General features: G+C 41.9%; 2 protein-coding genes across 4 annotated transcripts; both read left to right on the top strand.

The window, feature by feature from the left end:
- The first annotated feature begins 862 nt into the window (after positions 1–862).
- Positions 863–4,638, top strand: LOC106610387 (uncharacterized). 2 transcript variants are annotated; one of them, XM_014209730.3, is made up of 4 exons: positions 863–1,492; positions 1,583–1,665; positions 2,094–2,157; positions 2,311–4,638. In XM_014209730.3, exons 1-4 carry the CDS (start codon positions 1,183–1,185, stop codon positions 3,402–3,404), a joined length of 1,551 nt encoding a protein of 516 aa, XP_014065205.3. In that variant the 5' UTR covers positions 863–1,182; the 3' UTR covers positions 3,405–4,638. The 2 variants fall into 2 exon arrangements, with proteins under 2 accessions (XP_014065205.3, XP_014065207.3); XM_014209732.3 differs by having other exon boundaries at positions 1,303–1,482.
- An 8,803-nt stretch (positions 4,639–13,441) lies between these two features.
- On the top strand, positions 13,442–17,876 carry LOC106610383 (uncharacterized). Of its 2 annotated transcripts, XM_082978517.1 has the most exons (4): positions 13,442–14,121; positions 14,226–14,289; positions 14,468–15,742; positions 16,800–17,876. In XM_082978517.1, exons 1-3 carry the CDS (start codon positions 14,116–14,118, stop codon positions 15,547–15,549), a joined length of 1,152 nt encoding a protein of 383 aa, XP_082834643.1. In that variant the 5' UTR covers positions 13,442–14,115; the 3' UTR covers positions 15,550–15,742; positions 16,800–17,876. The 2 variants fall into 2 exon arrangements, with proteins under 2 accessions (XP_082834643.1, XP_082834642.1); XM_082978516.1 differs by lacking the exon at positions 13,442–14,121 and having other exon boundaries at positions 14,211–14,289.
- The last annotated feature ends 1,935 nt before the right edge of the window (positions 17,877–19,811 follow it).

The raw sequence follows: 19,811 nt of genomic DNA, 5'->3' as shown, positions 1-19,811 counted from the left end.
ATCGTCTGACAGAAGATAGCTTTGTCTTCTTCCAGTTTTCACACTCAGCTACTGTAGTTTAGATATTTTTGTGGTCTAACTGCCCCACAATCCAAAGAAATAAGGTTTATATAGTAGTCTATCAAAGTAATCAGACCAATTGTTTTACTACATTTTAATTGTACTATTTGCTTTAAAAAGTAAAGTGAAACTTGAACTTCTTCCACTACCACAAAAATACTTTAAAAGCTAAAGCAAGCCCCACAACATTACTTCATGTAAAGTTACCATCTAGTTAGCAGTGTTTTTGTATTTAGTGTCTTTTATTGTAAAATCAAATCTCCTAAATGTTATTTACACTGAAGAAATATATGAACGCAACCATTTATAATATTTTACTGAGTTACAGTTCATATAACTGCATTTATTCACAGTCAACTGGAATAAATGCTTTAGGACCTAATCTATGGGTTTCACAGCTGGGAATGCAGATATGCATCTGTGGGTAACATACCTTTAAAAAAATATATATATATATTGTGTGTATGGAACATTTCTGGCCTCTTTTATTTCAGCTCATGAAACATGGGACCAACACTTGACATGTAGAATTTATATTTTTGTTCAGTGTAGTTGTTTACCCATTACTCAGGACTATCTGAAATCCCATTGGCTATTTATTAATTCTATATTCAGATATTGAAATCTTTCTACTGTTACATTGATCAGCATTAGAGTGCTTTCTCAGTGTGGTGCTTCAGTTCGTTTTGAGACTACTAACCCTTAGCCTTCTCTTTGATGTACTTATTTTTAACTGAAGGAATACATTTATTCCTTTTAAATTCAGGCTGTATGCGCATTCTGTATTTTTGTACTTAATCATTATTTTTGGAGGTCAGTATTTTTTTGATTCACTTAATTGAATGTCAAACAACATTTGATTCCTTTCAGTAGCGGCTATAATATGATACAGCAGAAGGTGGCAATGTAGGAAGTTCGAACCAACATATATCGTGTGTGTAACCAACATTTTATTTTGAAAAGCCAACCCTTATTCTAAAAAAAGATCCAGGAAGTAGCGTAACAAAAACAAACGAGATGTGTGTGAGGTATACGGTATATGATGTGAACTGTGTAGTCTCAAGACGTTGACTGAATACTCTAATGCAAATTACTTTAACATAAGTGTTTAACATAAAGGACATGACCGATACTGTAGCCTTTCATGCTCAGCTGGCCTCCATCATTGAGGTTTTGGCGAATGCAGCCGTTGCCGAAATCTGTAAACTTGTAGATGACGGCAATGCTGCCTTAAGGTTAGAAATTTCACATAGTCAGAAAGAAATCGATAACCTGCGGAGGAAGCTGCTTTTGACAAAATACCAGAATTCTCAACGGAGCGCAGAGAAATTCGGAGCCCTGCGACGCACAGTTCACAGGCGCGTGGACAGCGGTCATATTGGTCGGGGAAGAGGGAGCTTCGTTGGAAAGTCAACAGGCAGAGTTGGATATTGTAGTTTTTAAAACTTATTTAAACACTTTAAAAAATAATTGGTAATGTGTAATATATAACGGTTATGAAGGGTTCTCTTTTCTGGTGCAGTGGGAAATCGTCTTGCCGACAGTGACGGAGGCAACTTTATGCAGGATGTCACCAACTGGAGAGACCAGGATGGGGGCATGCAGGTCAGTAGACATAGACACGGTAAAATTGATCATTTATGTTTGCATATTTCAAGTGGTGGGATTTTTATTTTACCCATATTTTACCAGGTAAATTGACTGAACACGTTTTAATTTACAGCAAGGACCTGGGGAATAGTTACAGGGGAGAGGAAGGGTGATGAATGAAGCAATTGTACGCTGGGGATGATTAGGTGGCCATGATGGTATGAGGGCCAGATTGGGAATTTAGCCAGGACACCGGGGTTAACACCCCTACTCTACGATAAGTGCCATGGGATCTTTAATGACCAAAGAGAGACAGGACACCCGTTTAACGGCCCATCCGAAAATGTGTTGGGTGGCGGAATGTCCCTAATCATTGTTTTCTCATTTAAAATGGTGTTGGGATATTCTTCTAATAAAATGTTCCTGATGAATACAAAACACAGACGGCAGATATGCAAGAGACACCTCTTATCAAAATGGAGAACCATGGCACCAGCAGAACAGAAGGTATTTTATTCAATCTATCCAATTTACACTTTGTTGAGTAAAGCCTTTATTGCAGTATTTGATTTAAATTCTTAGTCATGACCCATAACTAATAAATAAGGCAAAAAATAATTGGTCTCCACTACTGGAAGCTGATGTTGTGCCCCATTTCAGAGATTGTCCAACTGGTCAGTGAGAGCAGTGAGAAGATCATTGTGGCAAAACCAGGTTCTTCGTCATCTACTGAAACCACAGACCCTCTGGACCAGCAGGGCAACAGACACAGAGCTCCAGACACCTCACTCAATATAGAACCTGAAAACCAGAAGTTCCAGCATCCAGCATCACAATACAACAGAGCAACACAGGACCATCAGGTTGCTGAGTGTGTGACCTGGGAAACTGACCATCAACCCATATCATACAGCCTGTCTCAATGGACAGAGAACCAAGAGACTGACAACCAAACTGTGAATGCTCCTCACAATGCAGGGCCAGACTCCAAAAGGCTGTGTGAACATCCAGAGAGGAGAGGGGTGTCTGGTAACTCTGGGGTCTACATGTCTGCTTTGGGCTCTCTGGACTGGGTGTCTGATGTGGTGCTGGTGGACTCAGTTCCCATTAAAGTGGAGGCAGATATGAGTTCAGAATGGAGCATAACTGGCCAAGAGGTGACATCTGGAGAGGTCTGTTCAGACAGCAGGCAGCTTGTGGACAACAGAGGAAGAGGGGAAATGGAATCGGGACAGACAAAGTGTCCCCCTGACACTGAAAACACAGAGCAAGGGACAACTGTAGGATCAATGTCCAAGATGCCAGATTTCAATGGACTGTCCTCCCTAAACAGCTTTTCATCCCCAATGGTTACTCTCCACCAGGTTCCCCAAAGAAGGAAGCCAGCCCACTTCCCAAATTTTAGCAGAGACTCCACTTCTTCATCGAAAGGCATAGAAAAGCAGCCACAACAGCTGACGTCTCACTCCACCAAGAGGCAGCTCCAGTGCAGCCTCTGCGGAAAGCTCTTCCACCAGCAGGCGAACCTGCAGAGTCACATGCGGGTCCATACGGGGGAGAAACCGTACGGCTGCAGCCACTGCACCAAGCGCTTCTCCCACAGCCACCAGCTGAAGATGCATGAGAGGGTGCACACCGGAGAGAAACCGTTTCATTGCATCTACTGCGGGAAGTGCTTCACCCAGTCTGGCCACATGAAGAAGCACCTCCTCGTCCACGCTGGTGGCAGGCCACAGGACATTGGGCTGCCTTGAGTGGAGTTTTTCTACACCACGTGACCAGACCAGGGAAAAACTGGTCTTCCCCCATAGTTTCTATTCCCTCTTGTCTAGTTCCTCTTCCACCCTAGTTGTAAGGGGAATGGCGCCACACTACTATGGTTTTCACTGGATCCATGTGTTTTTAACAGTTTGGATAGATACCACATTGAGCGCTACCCTCTGTGTGTAGTGGTTGTGTTTTCAGTTCAGCTGGCTTGATGCTTGGTCCAGAGTGGACTGATAATGTATATTATTAAAGGTGAAGATTTTAAACATCACATTTTAGTCAGTTAGCAGAAGCTCTTATCCATAGCGACTTACAAGAGCAAGAGTTAAGTACTTTGCTCAAGGCACATCAACAGATTTTACAGCTTGGTTGGCTTCGCAATTCGAACCTGTGACTTTCCGGTTACTGGCTGAACGCTCCTAACTGCTAGGCTACCTGCCGCTAGCTAGGCTACCTGCCGCTAGCTAGGCTACCTGCCGCTAGCTAGGCTACCTGCCGCTAGCTAGGCTACCTGCCGCTAGCTAGGCTACCTGCCGCTAGCTAGGCTACCTCCTTATGAATACTATTGGTAACAAATTCATATCAAACAGTAGTTGAGAGTTCAGGAAGCACTGGACAGGTGCCTAGGCGAGCGAGGTCTGTTGGTGGTCGAGAGCTCGTTTCTGTTTTTACTTGGACGAACAGAGCCGAGGAGGAGGACTGGAATGGTAGGCTGTCAATGGTTGTGATACAGGGTTTAATATGGTTGGATTTGTAGAGAGTTAAATAAAGTCATATTTATGTCAGAGCAGCTCACAGATCATTGCACCTGTACATAGCCCATCTATAATTTAGCCCAAACAACTACCGCTTCCCCTACTGTATTTATTTATTTTGCTCCTTTGCACCCCATTATTTCTATTTCTACTTTGCACTTTCTTCTACTACAAATCTACCATTCCAGTGTTTTACTTGCTATATTGTATTTACTTTGCCATCATGGCCTTTTTTTTGCCTTTACCTCCCTTATCTCACCTCATTTGCTCACATTGTATATAGATGTATTTTTCTACTGTATTATTGACTGTATGTTTGTTTTACTCCATGTGTAACCCTGTGTTGTATGTTGTTGAACTGCTTTGCTTTATCTTGGCCAGGTCGCAATTGTAAATGAGAACTTGTTCTCAACTTGCCTACCTGGTTAAATAAAGGTGAAATAAATAAATAAAATATTGATACCCATCTACCCTTCCCATCATATTCTGCCTAAGAAAACCCTTTTCTATTTACAGTTGCAATGAGTTTTTGAGTCCCAGAATTAGAATGAATAGAATTAGAACCCATTCAATCAGAATTCTCTCTGGTTTATTCCTTTCCATTCTGACTGTTTTGAGTAGGCTAGACAGGTTAGGATGTGCACCAGCATTGTAGACCCAAGCTACTCACTCACCCCTCATTTAATCCCAGAATCCCCACAGCTACCATGGTCTGGGGAAACTTAATCTCCTGGAGGTATTTTCAGTACCTGTAGATTTATCTCACATAGAACCAGAAAATCACTTTCCTGCTTTCATAATATCAGCATTTGAAACTGCTCACTTTGTTTTGTATTCTCCATACATGATTCTACTGAAAATAACATTTAGATGACCATTAATTTAATACATATACTTATATAATGATGATTCCTCATGAAACTAGAACACATTTTATTTTCATGAAATGCAATCCATAGAATGGTCCTTTTGGAGGAAGGATTGTTGGGATATATTTGACATTTATCTTAAAGCATAATTGACAAGTAATTCATTGAAGTTGGAATATTTGTTGCTATGTTGTTGTCTTAGGTCTCTTATGTTGTGTTGGCTCTTGTCATGATGTGTTTTTTCCTACATTTATGTGTTATATACAGTTTTTTAATCCCAGCCCACGTCCCGCACGAGGTCTTTTGCCTTTTGGTTGGCCGTCATTGTGAATAAGTATTTGTTCTTAACTGACTGAATAAATACAAACAATTGTGATATTTTGGCCTTACCCAGGCCTCCTTTTAAGAGTAAATATTTCAGTTGTATGTGCTACAAAGCAACATTTGGTGTCATATTCAACTTTACTGCTTGCTCTGTAATATGAGTAGTATTTTGATTGCAATAACACATTTCTTACATTCTTTTTACGCGCTTCAGCACTCGGCGGTCCTGTTCTGTGAGCTTGTGGGGCCTACCACTTCGCAGCCGTTGTTGCTCCTAGATGGTTTCCACTTCGCAATAACTGCACTTAAGAGTGTGTTCAGTCTTTGGTCTGTTGCGTGTAGAATATCCTAGCCAATTCATGGCACCGATTTTTACGGTCAGTCTTGCGGGCACGAGTTAGTCTACTCGAACTTTTTGTCTCTTATGAAATTATAGTAGGCTTCCGGTAGCCTGTATCGATTACGCTTTTCAGACATAATGAAATGTGGCCCCTTCAAATCCCGTCGGCTAACTGCATGTTTGTTTCTCTGTCTGTTAGGGTAGGTATTACACTACGGTTTTTAAAATACCGACACGAAACGTTATCTGGTGATATGAACGGATATTTTATTTGTCTGTAAAGGAATGCCACTATGCCTCTTCTGAAGCAGGACTAAAATCCATCACTATGCAACCAGAACTATCAATCAAATAATTGCTGCCTGCGCGCAGTCCACTCTCCTAAAAAAAAATGACTAACGTTTGTTAAATACCGTGATTTACCGAGATATTTTGTAGAAATAAAACGCATCTAGCTACCAAAAAAACCCTGATCAATCAGCGATGTTTATTGTTGTCGGAGGAAAAAATACAGTAAATTTTACACCGGAGCAGAATTATATTGGCTGAAAAGGTACAGAGCTGAAGCGCCACTTTTTTGTTGTTGTCTGAAAAGTTATCAGTTGTAGCTGTCTGTAGCTGCGTTCTACGTCTGTAAAGGGTGGCTGTAGATGTAACTTAATTGCCCGGCCCTGGCGGTCATACATAGTTAAGAGGACCATTATTCTGCATTGTAAATTAACGTGTTATTTTATGATTTTGTTCTTGTCGTTTTAACGAAAAAACTATATAAAAATTGACGTTTTAAATATTAAGCAAAATTGTCTATTTGTCACATCCCTAATTGAAAGTATAATATTTTTTTATTGGGCTTCTTATTTTTACAAATATTGTCAAACATACTTTACAGGCAAATCAAAGTTGTGGTAGTTTTACATTTATGTCCCATTTTATACAGATAAATTGGCAATGTAACCAATCACAGCCCTCCTTTAACTTCTATCATTGCACATCCTGCAAATCACTAGCAGAGGGCGACCATCTTGAATCCAATTTCACATTCACTCTCTTGGAAATGCTTAAATGTAATCATAAAGCAGTAGAGATCCCACTCTGGATCTTTGGTATGCACCGACAAATGACAATATGGAGTCTTGCAGGAGTCCTGGGTAAGCAAAATATCACAAATATTCCAACAATTTATTATTATTATTTAAGATGCATGTCAAATATGTCAACAATACTTCCTCCAAAGAACCCCCCTATGGATTAAATTGAGTGAAAATCCCCCAAATAATAATTTTGTGAGGAATCGCCCATAAATGTTTGACATGTAGCCTAGCTAGTGACTACCTATCCTCTTTTTATATATTTATATATAAAACACAACTGCTTTAGGGACCAACGACAAACACTTAATCGATATAGGCAACTAAAACACTGATAGCATTGAATTGATTCACTCTGGAGTCACTGGTGTGGATCTTCCGGAACGTGTTGTGTGTGCACGGAAATATAGGCTACTGGAACCTGTCTCTGGTCTGCAGAACCTTACACGCCATCTTGACAAATTAAACAATTAGGACATACTCCACAGGGAAGGTTTGTAACCACGATGACATACAGTGCCCTCGGAAGGTATTCAGACCCCTATAGACTTTTTCTACATTTTGTTAGGTTACAGCCTTATTCTAAAATGGATCAAATATAAAATGTCCTCAGTAATCTACACACAATACCCCATAATAACAAAGCAAAAAACAGGTTTTTACAAAAGTTTGCTAATTTAATCAAAATAAAAAACAAGTATTCAGACCCTTTGCTATGAGACTTGAAATTGAGCTCAGGTGCATCTTGTTTCCATTGATCATCCTTGAGATGTTTCTACTACTTGATTGGAGTCCACTTATGGTAAATTCAATTGATTGGACTTGATTTGTTAAGACACACCTGTCTATATAAGGTCCCACAGTTGACAGTGCATGTAAGAGCAAAAACCAAGCCATGAAGTCGAAGGAATTGTCCGTAGATCTCAGAGACAGGATTGTGTCGAGAAACAGATCTGGGGAAGGGTACCAAAACATTTCTGCAGCATTGAAGGTCCCCAAGAACACAGTGGCCTCCATCATTCTTAAATGGAAGAAGTTTGGAACCACCAAGACTCTTCGTAGAGCTGACCGCCCGGCCAAACTGAGCAATCTGACAGAGCTCTACAGTTCCTCTGTGGAGATGGGAGAACTTTCCAGAAGGACAACCATCTCTGCAGCACTCCACCAATCATGCCTTTTATAGTAGTGGCCAGACGGAAGCTACTCCTCAGTAAAAGGCGCATGACAGCCCGCTTGGAGTTTGCCAAAAGGCACCTAAAGTCTCTCAGACCATGAGAAACAAGATTCTCTGGTCTGATGAAACCAAGATTGAACTCTTTGGCCTGAATACCAAGTGTCACATTTGGAGGAAACCTGGCACCATCCCTACGGTGAAGCATTTTGGTGGCAGCATCATGCTGTGAGGATGTTTTTCAGTGGCAGGGACTGGGAGACTAGTCAGGATCGAGACAAAGATGAATGGAGCAAAGTACAGAGAGGTCCTTGATGAAAACCGTCTCCAGAGCATTCAGGACCTCAGACTGAGGGCGAAGGTTCACCTTCCAACAGGACAATGACCGTAAGCACACAGCCAAGACAACGCAGGAGTGGCTTCAGGATAAATCTCTGAATGTCCTTGAGTGGCCCAGCCAGAGCCCGTTCTTGAACCCGATTGAACATCTCTGAAGAGACCTGAAAATAGCTGAGCAGCCACGCTCCCCATCCAACCTGACAGAGCTTGAGAGGATCCGCAGAGAAGAATGGGAGAAACTCCCCAAATACAGGTGTGCCAAGCTTCTAGCGTCATACCCAAGAAGACTCGAGGATGTAATCGCTGATAAAGGTGCTTCAATAAAGTGCTGAGTAAAGGGTCTGAATACTTATTTCAGTTTACATTTTTAATAAATTAGAAACATTTCTAAAAACCTGTTTTGGTTTTGTCATTATGGGGTATTGTGTGTAGATTGAGGGGGAAAAAATGAATAATCAATATTTTAATAAGGCTGTCAACCTAACAAAGTGGAAAAAGTCAAGGGGTCTGAATAATTTCAGTCAAAAAAAAAAAGCCTATAGGATTCAGGCAATTGTTTTTTGTTTATTCAATGTCATGCAGTGCTCTGAGGAGAATTTCATGAATCATATGTTTCCCCAAAAATCTTATTCTTACAAACATCATTGTATGTCAAAACTGCACGCAGACACCTCAGTGTCTGTGTCCCATAGACTTTAGATTCTTTACTTGTTCATTCATATTCCATGTATTCCATTCTGGTTTGTCTGACAATCTGTTCTGTGTTTCTTTTCCAGAGATCTGATCCTGAACCCCAGTAGTTACTGAAAGGAGAAGCCAGTACATTGTGGTTACAGGTTACTGTGAATGACAACATAAACCATTATATGCTCACTGCATGCTTGCTGCGCTACTTACACCCATATTACCAATGTTGTTATTATTACAAATGTTTATTTTTATTTACAATGTTGTAATTTATTGTAAAAACAAAAGGCAATGTTGTATAGCTATTACTCAGGACAATAAGAAATCCCATTGGCTATTTAGTCATTCTATAGCCAGATATTAAAATCTTTCTACTGTTACATTGTTCAGAGTTAGAGTGCATTCTCAGTGTGGTGCTTCAGTTAGTTTGGAGACTACTAACCCATAGCCTACTCTTCAATTTACTTTAAATTGAAGGAATGTATTTATTCCCTTTAAATTCAGGTTGTATGCTGATTCTGTATTTTTCTACTTGAACCAAATAGTAAAATAATCATATTTGGAGGACAAAGTGTTTGTTTTAATTCACTTAATTGAAAGTCAAAAGGCAGATTTTTGTTTGTAACATTTGATTCCTTTCAGTCGCTACAATATGATACAGCAGCAGGTAGCAATGTTGGAACTGACATAAGTTGTGTGTAGCCAATCTTTATTTTGAAATCCCACCTTTATTTTTTTAAAACGATCCACAAAGTAGAAGACATTTTTTGTTTCCGGAACAAAAAAGAGAACCTGCGAGAAGCTAGCCACAATAGTGGAATTGATGGGTTCTCTTCAAAATAAAAGTTCGCAATTGACTGATTTCAAACGGATACAAGTGGAATCATGCCTTGGGTGTGTCTGTAAATTCAATCTGGCTATCTACTCCGATTTCAGAGCACTCTCGTTCGAGTATGCCAGAGCACAGAATAACTGAGTTTACTAACACGCAACACTAGTTGAATATGACGGGTGTCAGTAAAGGTTGACAAAACATTCAATTGTTGCTAGCAGCACTGTTAGTCACTGATGCTCTAGATAACATGAAAACAGCCTAACTAGCCCGGCTCGGGTTAGTAAAATGGCCAGAGTGAGGTGATTTCTCATGTGTCTGGAAGTAGCTAGCAAACTAGCCAACTTTAGCCAGTTTGCTTCGGCGCTTGACTGCAGTTGTGAGGTCAGAACGCTCGGATCAACCCAACTCCTCGGCCAGAAAGAAACACTCAATTTACAAACGAACGATCTGACAACACTGAATTTGCAAACGGCTCAGAGTGCACTTTGACACACTGGAGGTAATTTACGAATGCACCCCTTATTTTGACTAGATAATGCTAAACAAGTTATTATTGAGAGTCACAAATCTCTCTTACAAGAGACCTCTGCATACATTACAATAAAAACAGAATAATAAAACACGTGTATAAAAATAATTCCGCACACAATAAAATAAACATATTTAATAATAGGTTGGAATGATATATAAATTCAGAAAAAGACAATTTAGTTGATACAAAAAAAAGAAACAGTTAATCTCATTGTGGAGGTATTAGACTAGAATTGCATTGTGGGCATACTTATATGCACTGTACAGCCTTACCTATGCATCTTGGGTCCATGGAATGGGTTTACACCAACAGATTACAATTCTGAAGAGTTTACACATATATTAGAGTTGTAGTGCATATTGTCGGACTGTGAAATGAGCCACATTAAGCTCTAAGTAGGCTGATACCCCATTGCAATATGAACAGTACCTGTCAAAAGTTTGGACACACCTACTCATTCAAGGGTTCTTCTTTATTTTTATGGCAAGAACAGCTCAAATAAGCATAGAGAGATGATAGTCCATAATTACTTTAAAACATGAAGATCAGTCAATCTGGAAAATTTCAAGAACTTTGAAAGTTTCTTCAAGTGTAGTAAAACCATCAAGCGCTATGATGAAACTGGCTCTCATGAGGACCGCCACAGGAAAGGAAGACCCAGAGTTACCTCTGCTGCAGAGGATAAGTTCATTAGAGTTACCATCCTCAGATTGCAGCCCAAATAAATGCTTCAGAGAATTCAAGTAACAGACACATCTCAACATCAACTGTTCAGAGGAGACTGCATGAATCAGGCCTTCATGGTCGAATTGCTGCAAAGAAACCACTACTAAAGGACACCAATAATAAGAAGAGATTTGCTTGGGCCAAGAAGGGGACGGAGCGGGAGGAGGGGCGGGAGTGTGGACAGTTAGAGGGCAGGAGCGAAGTGGGGGGGGACCGGCAAGAACACACCTCCAGGCTATGTAAGGGGTATTTGACCAAGGAGAGTGATGGAGTGCTGCATCAGATGACCTGGCCTCCACAATCACCCAACCTCAACCCAATTGAGATGGTTTGGGATGAGTTGGACCGCACAGTGAAGGAAAAGCAGCCAACAAGTGCTCAGCATATGTGGGAACTCCTTCAAGACTGTTGGAAAAGCATTTCTTATGAAGCTGGTTGAGAGAATGCCAAGAGTGTGCAAAGCTGTCAAGGCAAAGGGTGGCGACTTTGAAGAATCTCAATTTTTATTTTATTTTTTATTTTTTCACCTTTATTTAACCAGGTAGGCAAGTTGAGAACAAGTTCTCATTTACAATTGCGACCTGACCTTGCGACTTCTGGCCCTTCTTTGGACACTGTTAACAACCCTCCAGACGAGCTTCAATGCCATACAACTCTCCTTCCGTGGCCTCCAACTGCTCCTAAATACAAGTAAAACTAAATGCATGCTCTTCAACCGATCGCTACCTGCCCGCCTGTCCTGCATCACTACTCTGGACGGTTCTGACTTAGAATATGTGGACAACTACAAATACCTAGGTGTCTGGTTAGACTGTAAACTCTCCTTCCAGACTCACATCAAACATCTCCAATCCAAAGTTAAATCAAGAATTGGCTTCCTATTTCGCAACAAAGCATCCTTCACTCATGCTGCCAAACATACCCTTGTAAAACTGACCATCCTACCGATCCTCGACTTTGGCGATGTCATTTATAAAATAGCCTCCAATACCCTACTCAACCAACTGGATGCAGTCTATCACAGTGCCATCCGTTTTGTCACCAAAGCCCCATATACTACCCACCACTGCGACCTGTACGCTCTCGTTGGCTGGCCTTCGCTTCATAATCGTCGCTAAACCCACTGGCTCCAGGTCATCTACAAGACCCTGCTAGGTAAAGTCCCCCCTTATCTCCGCTCACTGGTCACCATAGCAGCACCCACCTGTAGCACGCGCTCCAGCAGGTATATCTCTCTGGTCACCCCCAAAGCCAACTCCTTCTTTGGCCGTCTCTCTTTCCAGTTCTCTGCTGCCAATGACTGGAACGAACTACAAAAATCTCTGAAACTGGAAACACTTATCTCCCTCACTAGCTTTAAGCACCAGCTGTCAGAGCAGCTCACAGATCACTGCACCTGTACATAGCCCATCTATAATTTAGCCCAAACAACTACCTCTTCCCCTACTGTATTTATTTTATTTTGCTCCTTTGCACCCCATTATCAATATTTCTACTTTGCACTTTCTTCTACTACAAATCTACCATTCCAGTGTTTTACTTGCTATATTGTATTTACTTTGCCACCATGGACTTTTTTTACCTTTACCTCCCTTATCTCACCTCATTTGCTCACATTGTACATAGACTTATTTTTCTACTGTATTATTGACTGTATATTTGTTTTACTCCATGTGTAACTCTGTGTTGTTGTAGAAGTGCTTTGCTTTATCTTGGCCAGGTCGCAATTGTAAATGAGAACTTGTTCTCAACTTGCCTACCTGGTTAAATAAAGGTGAAATAAATAAATAAAATAAAAAAGTATACAGAATGGTGTCGTCTGCGTAGAGGTGGATCAGAGACTCACCAGCAGCAAGAGCGACGTCATTGATGTATACAGAGAAAAGAGTTGGCCCAAGAATTGAACCCTGTGGCACCCCCATAGAGACTGCCAGAGGTCCGGACAACAGGCCCTCCGATTTGACACACTGAACTCTATCAGAGTAGTTAACACTTTTTGGTTTATTTCATGATTCCATGTGTTATTTCATATTTTAATTGTCTAAACTATTATTCTACCATGTAGAAAATAGTAAAAATAAAGAAAAACCTTTGAATGGGTTGGTGTGTCCAAACATTTGAGTACGCCCCTAATGCAATTCTAAAGTCTAATACATCCACAGTGCGGTTTAAACAGATTGTAACTTTTTTGTATCAAATTAACTATCTATTTCATCTTTAGCATTATCTAGTCCAAATATGTCATGATTACAATATTTGTATCCATTTGAATCACTTCCAATGGCAGACATTTATTTTGAAGGCGAACAGAAAATTCCACTGTTGTGGATCATCCTTATTGTGTCTAGCTCCACAGATAAAAATATATTTACGTTTGAAGCATACCGTGTGAACTTTGAGGACGTTGATTGAACATTGCAATGCAAATTACTGTAACATAAGTGTTTAAGTTAGACATAGTGCCAAGAACATGACCGATACCGTCGCCTTTCATGCTCAGCTAGCCTCCATCATTGAGGTTTTGGCGAATGCAGCCGTTGACGAAATCTGCAAACTTGTAGATGACGGCCATGCTGCTTTACGTTTGGAAATTTCACATAGTCAGAAGGAAATCGATAACCTGCGGAGGAAGCTGCTTTTGACAAAATTCCAGAATTCTCAACGGAGCACAGAGAAATTCGGAGCCCTGCGACGCACAGTTCAAAGGCGCGACACCAATCGTGTTGCCCGGGCAAGAGAGAGCTTAGTAGGAAAGTCATCAGGCAGACTTAGATATTGTCGTTTTTTTAAACCATATTTCAACACGTTAAAAATAATAGGTCTTGTAGAATATATTGGATATTGTAGTTTTTTTTAACCTTATTACAACACGATCAAAATAATGGGTCATGTAGAATATGTAACGTTTATAAGGGTTTGTGTTTTCTGGTGCAGTGGAGAATTGTTTTACCGACAGTGAAAGGGGCAACATAACGCAGGATGTCACCAACTGGAGAGATTCAGGACGCACAGCAACAGACCAGGATGGGAGCATGCAGGTCAGTTGTCATAGACACGGTCAAATATATGATTTGTTTTCTCATATTTCAAATGGTTTTGGGGATATGTTTATAATAAAATGTTCCTGATGAATACAAAACAGATGGCAGATATGCAAGAGGCACCTCTTATCAAAATGGAGAACCTTGACACCAGTGCAACAGAAGGTATTTTTGTGCAACTTATCAAATCTATGCAGTTTACACTTTATGTTAAGTAAAGACTTAAATTATTGTTGCAGTATTTTATTACCTTCTTAGTCATTACCCATAACTATTAAATAAGGCAAAGAAGAATCAGTCTCCACTAAAGAACAGTGATGTTCTTTACTTTGCCCCATTTCAGAGATTGTCAGTGAGAGCAGTGAGAAGATTGTGGCAGAACCAGGTTCTTCATCATCTACTGAAACCACAGACCTTCTGGACCAGCAGGGCAACAGACACAAAGCTCCAGACACCTCACTCAATATAGAACCTGAAAACCAGATGTTCCAGCATCCAGCATCACAATACAGCAGAGCAAGACAGGACCATCAGGTTGCTGAGGGTGTGACCTGGGAAACTGACCATCAACCCATATCATACAGCCTGTCTCAATGGACAGAGAACCAAGAGACTGACAACCAAACTGTGAATGCTCCTCACAATGCAGGGCCAGACTCCAAGAGGCTGTCTGGACATCCAGAGAGGAGAGGGGTGTCTGGTAACTCTGGGGTCTACATGTCTGCTTTGGGCTCTCTGGACTGGGTGTCTGATGTGGTGATGGTGGACTCAGTTCCCATTAAAGTGGAGGCAGATATGAGTTCAGAATGGAGCATAACTGGCCAAGAGGCGACATCTGGAGATGTCTGTTCAGACAGCAGGCAGCTTGTGGACAACAGAGGAAGAGGGGGAATGGAATCTGGACAGACAAAGTGTCCCCCTGACACTCAACATGCAGAGCAAGGGAGAACTGTAGGATCAAGGTCCAAGATGCCAGATTTCAATGGACTGTCCAACCGAAACAGCTTTTCATCCCCAAGGGTTACTCTCCACCAGGTTCCCCAAAGAGGGAAGCCAGCTCCCTTCCTGAATTTCAACAGAGGCTCCACTTCTTCATCGAAAGGCATAGAAAAGCAGCCACAACAGCTAACGTCTCACTCCACCAAGAGGCAGCTCCGGTGCAGCCTCTGCGGAAAGCCCTTTCCTCAGCCGGCGCACCTGCGGAGGCACATGCGGGTCCATACAGGGGAGAAACCGTACGGCTGCAGCCACTGCACCAAGCGCTTCTCCCACAGCCACCAGCTGAAGATGCATGAGAGGGTGCACACCGGAGAGAAACCGTTTCATTGCATCTACTGCGGGAAATGCTTCACCCAGTCCGGCCACATGAAGAAGCATATCCTTGTCCACACTGGCGGCAGGCCACTGGACGTTGTACTGCCTTGAGTGTTCCAGGGAAAAGTTCAGACTAGATACAGATCTAGGATCAGCTTCCTCTCCCCTAATCCTAACCTTTACCACTTGTGGACAAAAATGCTAAACTTACCCAACACGTTTCACGGACACCAACACAGTCCTGGCACTGTAAATGGACCTGGCGACCTAGCTGGTGCAAGTAGAGAGAGTGCTGACTGGAATGGTAGGCTGTCAGTGGTTGGGTTTATAGAACTATCTTCATACCCCTTTACCCTCTTCATCATATTCAGCTTCGGAAAACATATGCCGGTTTTTGAGTCCCAGAATTAGAATGAATAGAATTCGAACCCATTCAATCAGAATTCTCTCTGGTTTATTCCTTTCCATTCTGATTCTGTTTTGAGTAGGCTAGACAGGTTAGGATGTGCACCATCACTGTAGACCTGGGGTCTTCAACCTTTCCTTGCCCAGGGATCCCCGCCCAGGCAAACCGGCCAACCAGGGATCCTCATCATATGTTAGAAAAACATTTTTCACGTCTTATCATCAGGAGAATGGCAGGGAGAAGTTATCAACATTTTAAAATAAATAGAATTTTGAAATAATTTTGACCTTCCCACATTATAGTTGGAAGAGGAACTCTAACATAGCCTATTAGCTAGAACGGTAACTCCAAACACATTTTCACTAAGAGCTGCTGTTTAGCTGGTTAAACAAAGGTTAGCCATGTGTTGGCAGAAATGAAGTCAAGAAAGCTTACCAGCAGCACTTGCCTCACTGGTGGCCTATTGACTGGGGGGACTATTGACTGGGAGATGACTGACTGGTAGACGACTGACTGGTGGGCTATTGACTGGTGGGCTATTGATGGGGGACTATTGACTGGTGGGCTATTGATGGGGGACTATTGATGGTGGGCTATTGACTGGGGGACTATTGACTGGGAGACGACGTACTGGGAGATGACTGACTGGTGGATGACTGACTGGGGGACTATTGACTGGGAGATGACTGACTGGTGGATGACTGACTGGGGGACTATTGACTGGTGCTTTATTAAAGCCTGTGTCAGATATTCCAGTGAGTGTAATTTGCTCAATATTAGGTAGACATCATTAGACATCATTCTCTTTTCTACTGTAGGTATTCTGTTGTTGCTAGCGATATTTATAAAAACATTTAAAATATATATTTTTAAATACCCCTAGGGGTGTGGACCCCCAGTTGAATACCTCTGCTCTAGAAACCAAGCTACTCACTCACCTCTTCTTTATTCCCAGAATCCCCAGAGGTACCATGGTCTGGGGAAACATCATCTGTGGTGATGATGGAGTTGGTGTCGTGCAAATTCACGCAGTCGTGGCTGAACAGGGAGCACAGCAGAGGGCTCAGGACACACCCCTGGGGGGCCCCTGTGTTAAGAGTGAGTGTGGAGGAGGTGTTGTTGCCAATCCTCACACCTTGTGGTCTGCCCGTCAGGAAGTCCAGGATCCAGTTGCAGAGGGTGGTGTCCAGACCCAGGGCTCTGAGCTCTGAGCTTAGTGTCAAGCTTAGAGAGAAAAATAGTGTTTAATGCTAAACTGTTGTCAATAAACAGCATTCTCACATAAGTGTTCCTCTTGTCCAGATGTGTTAGGGCTGTGTGAATAGCGATGGAAATGGCATCTTCCGCGGATCTGTTGGAGCGGTAGGCAAATTGGAGTGGGTGCCGTGTGCCTGTGATTCAGCTCATACCGAGACTAGAACTCAGGACCTCTGCCTCGACAACACACGTGACCGCCCTCCTGAAGGGTTACAGCTCACGCGCTATTGAAAAAGGCCTTCTATTGCGCAAGGACGACGCTTCGGGCTGCTGAATAGGTTTCACAGATCCTCATCTGCTACATTCACCACGTAAACTCGCTCCACAGTGCCCCCAGTGATTGAACCAGCACAACTGTAGAGCCCAGTGGCACTGTTGTGAAGGACCTCACGCTGCTTGTGTAACAGTGTAGATTCCGTCCCTCTCTTCGCCCCAACCTGGGCTCGAACCAGGGACCCTTGCACACATCAACAACTGACACCCCACGAAGCATCGTTACCCATCCCGCCACAAAAGCCACAGCCCTTGCAACGCAAGGGGAAACCCTACTTCAAGTCTCAGAGCAAGTGACGTCACTGATTGAAATGCTATTAGCGCGCACCACCGCTAACTAACTAGCCATTTCACATCGGTTACACTTGCTTAGCGAGTACCGCTTCCCCCGATTCAGCTCATATGGAGACTCAACCTCAGGACTTCTGCCTCAAACACACGTGACCACCCACCTGGAGCATTCCAACCACCGTGCTATTAAAAAAGGCCTGTAATTGTGTAAGGGTTGTTAGTTTCATGTGTTAGTTTCATGTGTATGTTTGTGTTAGACGTGTTAGTTTTTGTTAGACGTTAGTTTCAATTCTCCGGCAAGGGTAGGCATTATAAGGTCAACGTGACAATGGGTTAAGACTGTGTTAGCCTGTTGAGCTAAAGCCTAGGCATTGGTCCTGAGACTTGGATGAGTCTTCAAGGAGGAGGTAAAATGAGGGTGAAGTCTAACAGGTGGTTTGGTGACCATGCTTTTGTGATAAGTGACTTGTCACAAAAGCAGAGCCCTGGGTTGAACTAACACGTCTTCAGCCAGGTTGCTCATCACATGCATGGATCACCAAACCACCTCTGTTGCACTCTCATTAAATGGGTTGCACAGATCATTCTGTTTCTGTTTGCCACAGAAAGTGGTCTTGTGCAGGAGGCCTGATTTGAACCCCAATCAGTTATATTAGTGCCGTGATCTCTGAGTATGAGGTCAAAGGGGGGTGAAATTTAACCGAGGTGGTTTGATGAACCACTTGCTTTTGATGAGTAACCTTGCTGGAGACTTGGAAGACTTGTGTTAGCTTCCTGAACTAATCCCTATGGGCTTTAGTTAAGTGGGCTAACACAGTCTTGTGATATGCAGGAGACCTGGTTCTAACCCAGTCAGTCATAAGAGCAAGATTAAATGGGGAGTGGAAAGGCTGTGCTTAGAAGGGCTGTGACGGGGCAATGTTTACTTATGGGAGCCACTTTTTTTGTGTCACCCCCTTCTAACGCAGCATGTGATCATCATAGAGGGGAACCGAAGACATGTCCGTATTTCAGGAATGGGCTCATAATAGTTTATAGCCAAAACGGTTCAAACGCTAGAGCCAAATTCATAGGAAGTAAATCAATTCAACATGCCACATTGGCTTCAGAAACCGCCAAAAGCTTGTTTACCACAGAGAGCGTTTGATTCTATCAGTTCTCTACTTTTACTGGCTGGCAAAGTACCAGAATGTCTCTGGTTTTGAATCTGAATTTAGAGAACTGAATTAAAAAAATTAATGTAAATGCATCTAAGAAGCTTTAATATGAAACTTTGATAAACTTGAAATTGTTTGTAATCTTGATAGACAAGTAATGAAATATCTATCATAATGAAACTAAATATAAGTATCGTATATGAATATTCAATAAAAAATGTTACTGAATGCTACAGTATGTTCACTCGATTCAGATTTTATGAAATACAAGTTTAATTTCTGAATTAAATGATTCATTTCTTCATTACAAATTTAAAAAATATTAAATTCAATATCCGAATCCCAATTCAAAATGATAGAATTCGAATTTAATTTCTGTTGGCACTGTAATTGCTCCATAGAGGGCACCCCTCAAACATTGAAGAATTTGAGCAGTTTGCTGCTGAAGAGTGTGCCAGTTGTCCAGGATAAAGGTGCAGCAAGCTCATTGATGGCTACAAGAAGCGTTCGTCTGCAGTTATCTTGGTCAAAGGCTGTGCAACCAAGTACTAGATCTGGGGTGCTAATCATTTGGTCCATGTCATTTGTCTATATTTTCGAAATAACAATTGTAAACGTACGTTTTTTTAACTTTTTACACCTTTACTCCCCAATTTTGTGATATTCAATTGGTAGTTAGTCTTGTCCCATCGCTGTAACTCCCCTACGGACTCAGGAGAGGCGAAGTTCGAGAGCCGTGCATCCCCCGAAACACAACCCTGCGAAGCCGCACTGCTTGACACACTGCTCGCTTAACCCGGAAGCCAGACCCACTAATGTGTCAAACTTAAGTTTACAAAAATAAAATGTATTCTGCAATGCTGAATATACAAAAACGTGTGGTGAGGAAAAAAATTGAAATATTTAAGAAAAGTGCTTGGGTGCCATTATAAACAACTGTATATCTTCTAGAGTTTGCCATGTAGCAGGGGCGAAAATCTGATATCAAC

The sequence above is a fragment of the Salmo salar genome, chromosome 08 (genome assembly GCF_965601325.2).
Source record: "Salmo salar chromosome 08, fSalSal1, whole genome shotgun sequence".
NCBI classification, from domain to species: Eukaryota; Metazoa; Chordata; class Actinopteri; order Salmoniformes; family Salmonidae; genus Salmo; species Salmo salar.
Note: the sequence above shows the minus strand (reverse complement) of the source record. Positions and strands in the feature narration are given on the sequence as shown.

What these genes read in the sequence shown, in the direction of transcription:
- LOC106610383 (XM_082978516.1), top strand. Translation starts at nt 14,211, where the DNA reads ATGAATACAAAACAGATGGCAGATATGCAAGAGGCACCTCTTATCAAA. An exon ending in TGACACCAGTGCAACAGAAG is followed by an intron (nt 14,290 to 14,467) that starts GTATTTTTGTGC and finishes GCCCCATTTCAG; the next exon opens with AGATTGTCAGTGAGAGCAGT.
- LOC106610387 (XM_014209730.3), top strand. Translation starts at nt 1,183, where the DNA reads ATGACCGATACTGTAGCCTTTCATGCTCAGCTGGCCTCCATCATTGAG. An exon ending in AACAGGCAGAGTTGGATATT is followed by an intron (nt 1,493 to 1,582) that starts GTAGTTTTTAAA and finishes TTTCTGGTGCAG; the next exon opens with TGGGAAATCGTCTTGCCGAC. An exon ending in TGGCACCAGCAGAACAGAAG is followed by an intron (nt 2,158 to 2,310) that starts GTATTTTATTCA and finishes GCCCCATTTCAG; the next exon opens with AGATTGTCCAACTGGTCAGT.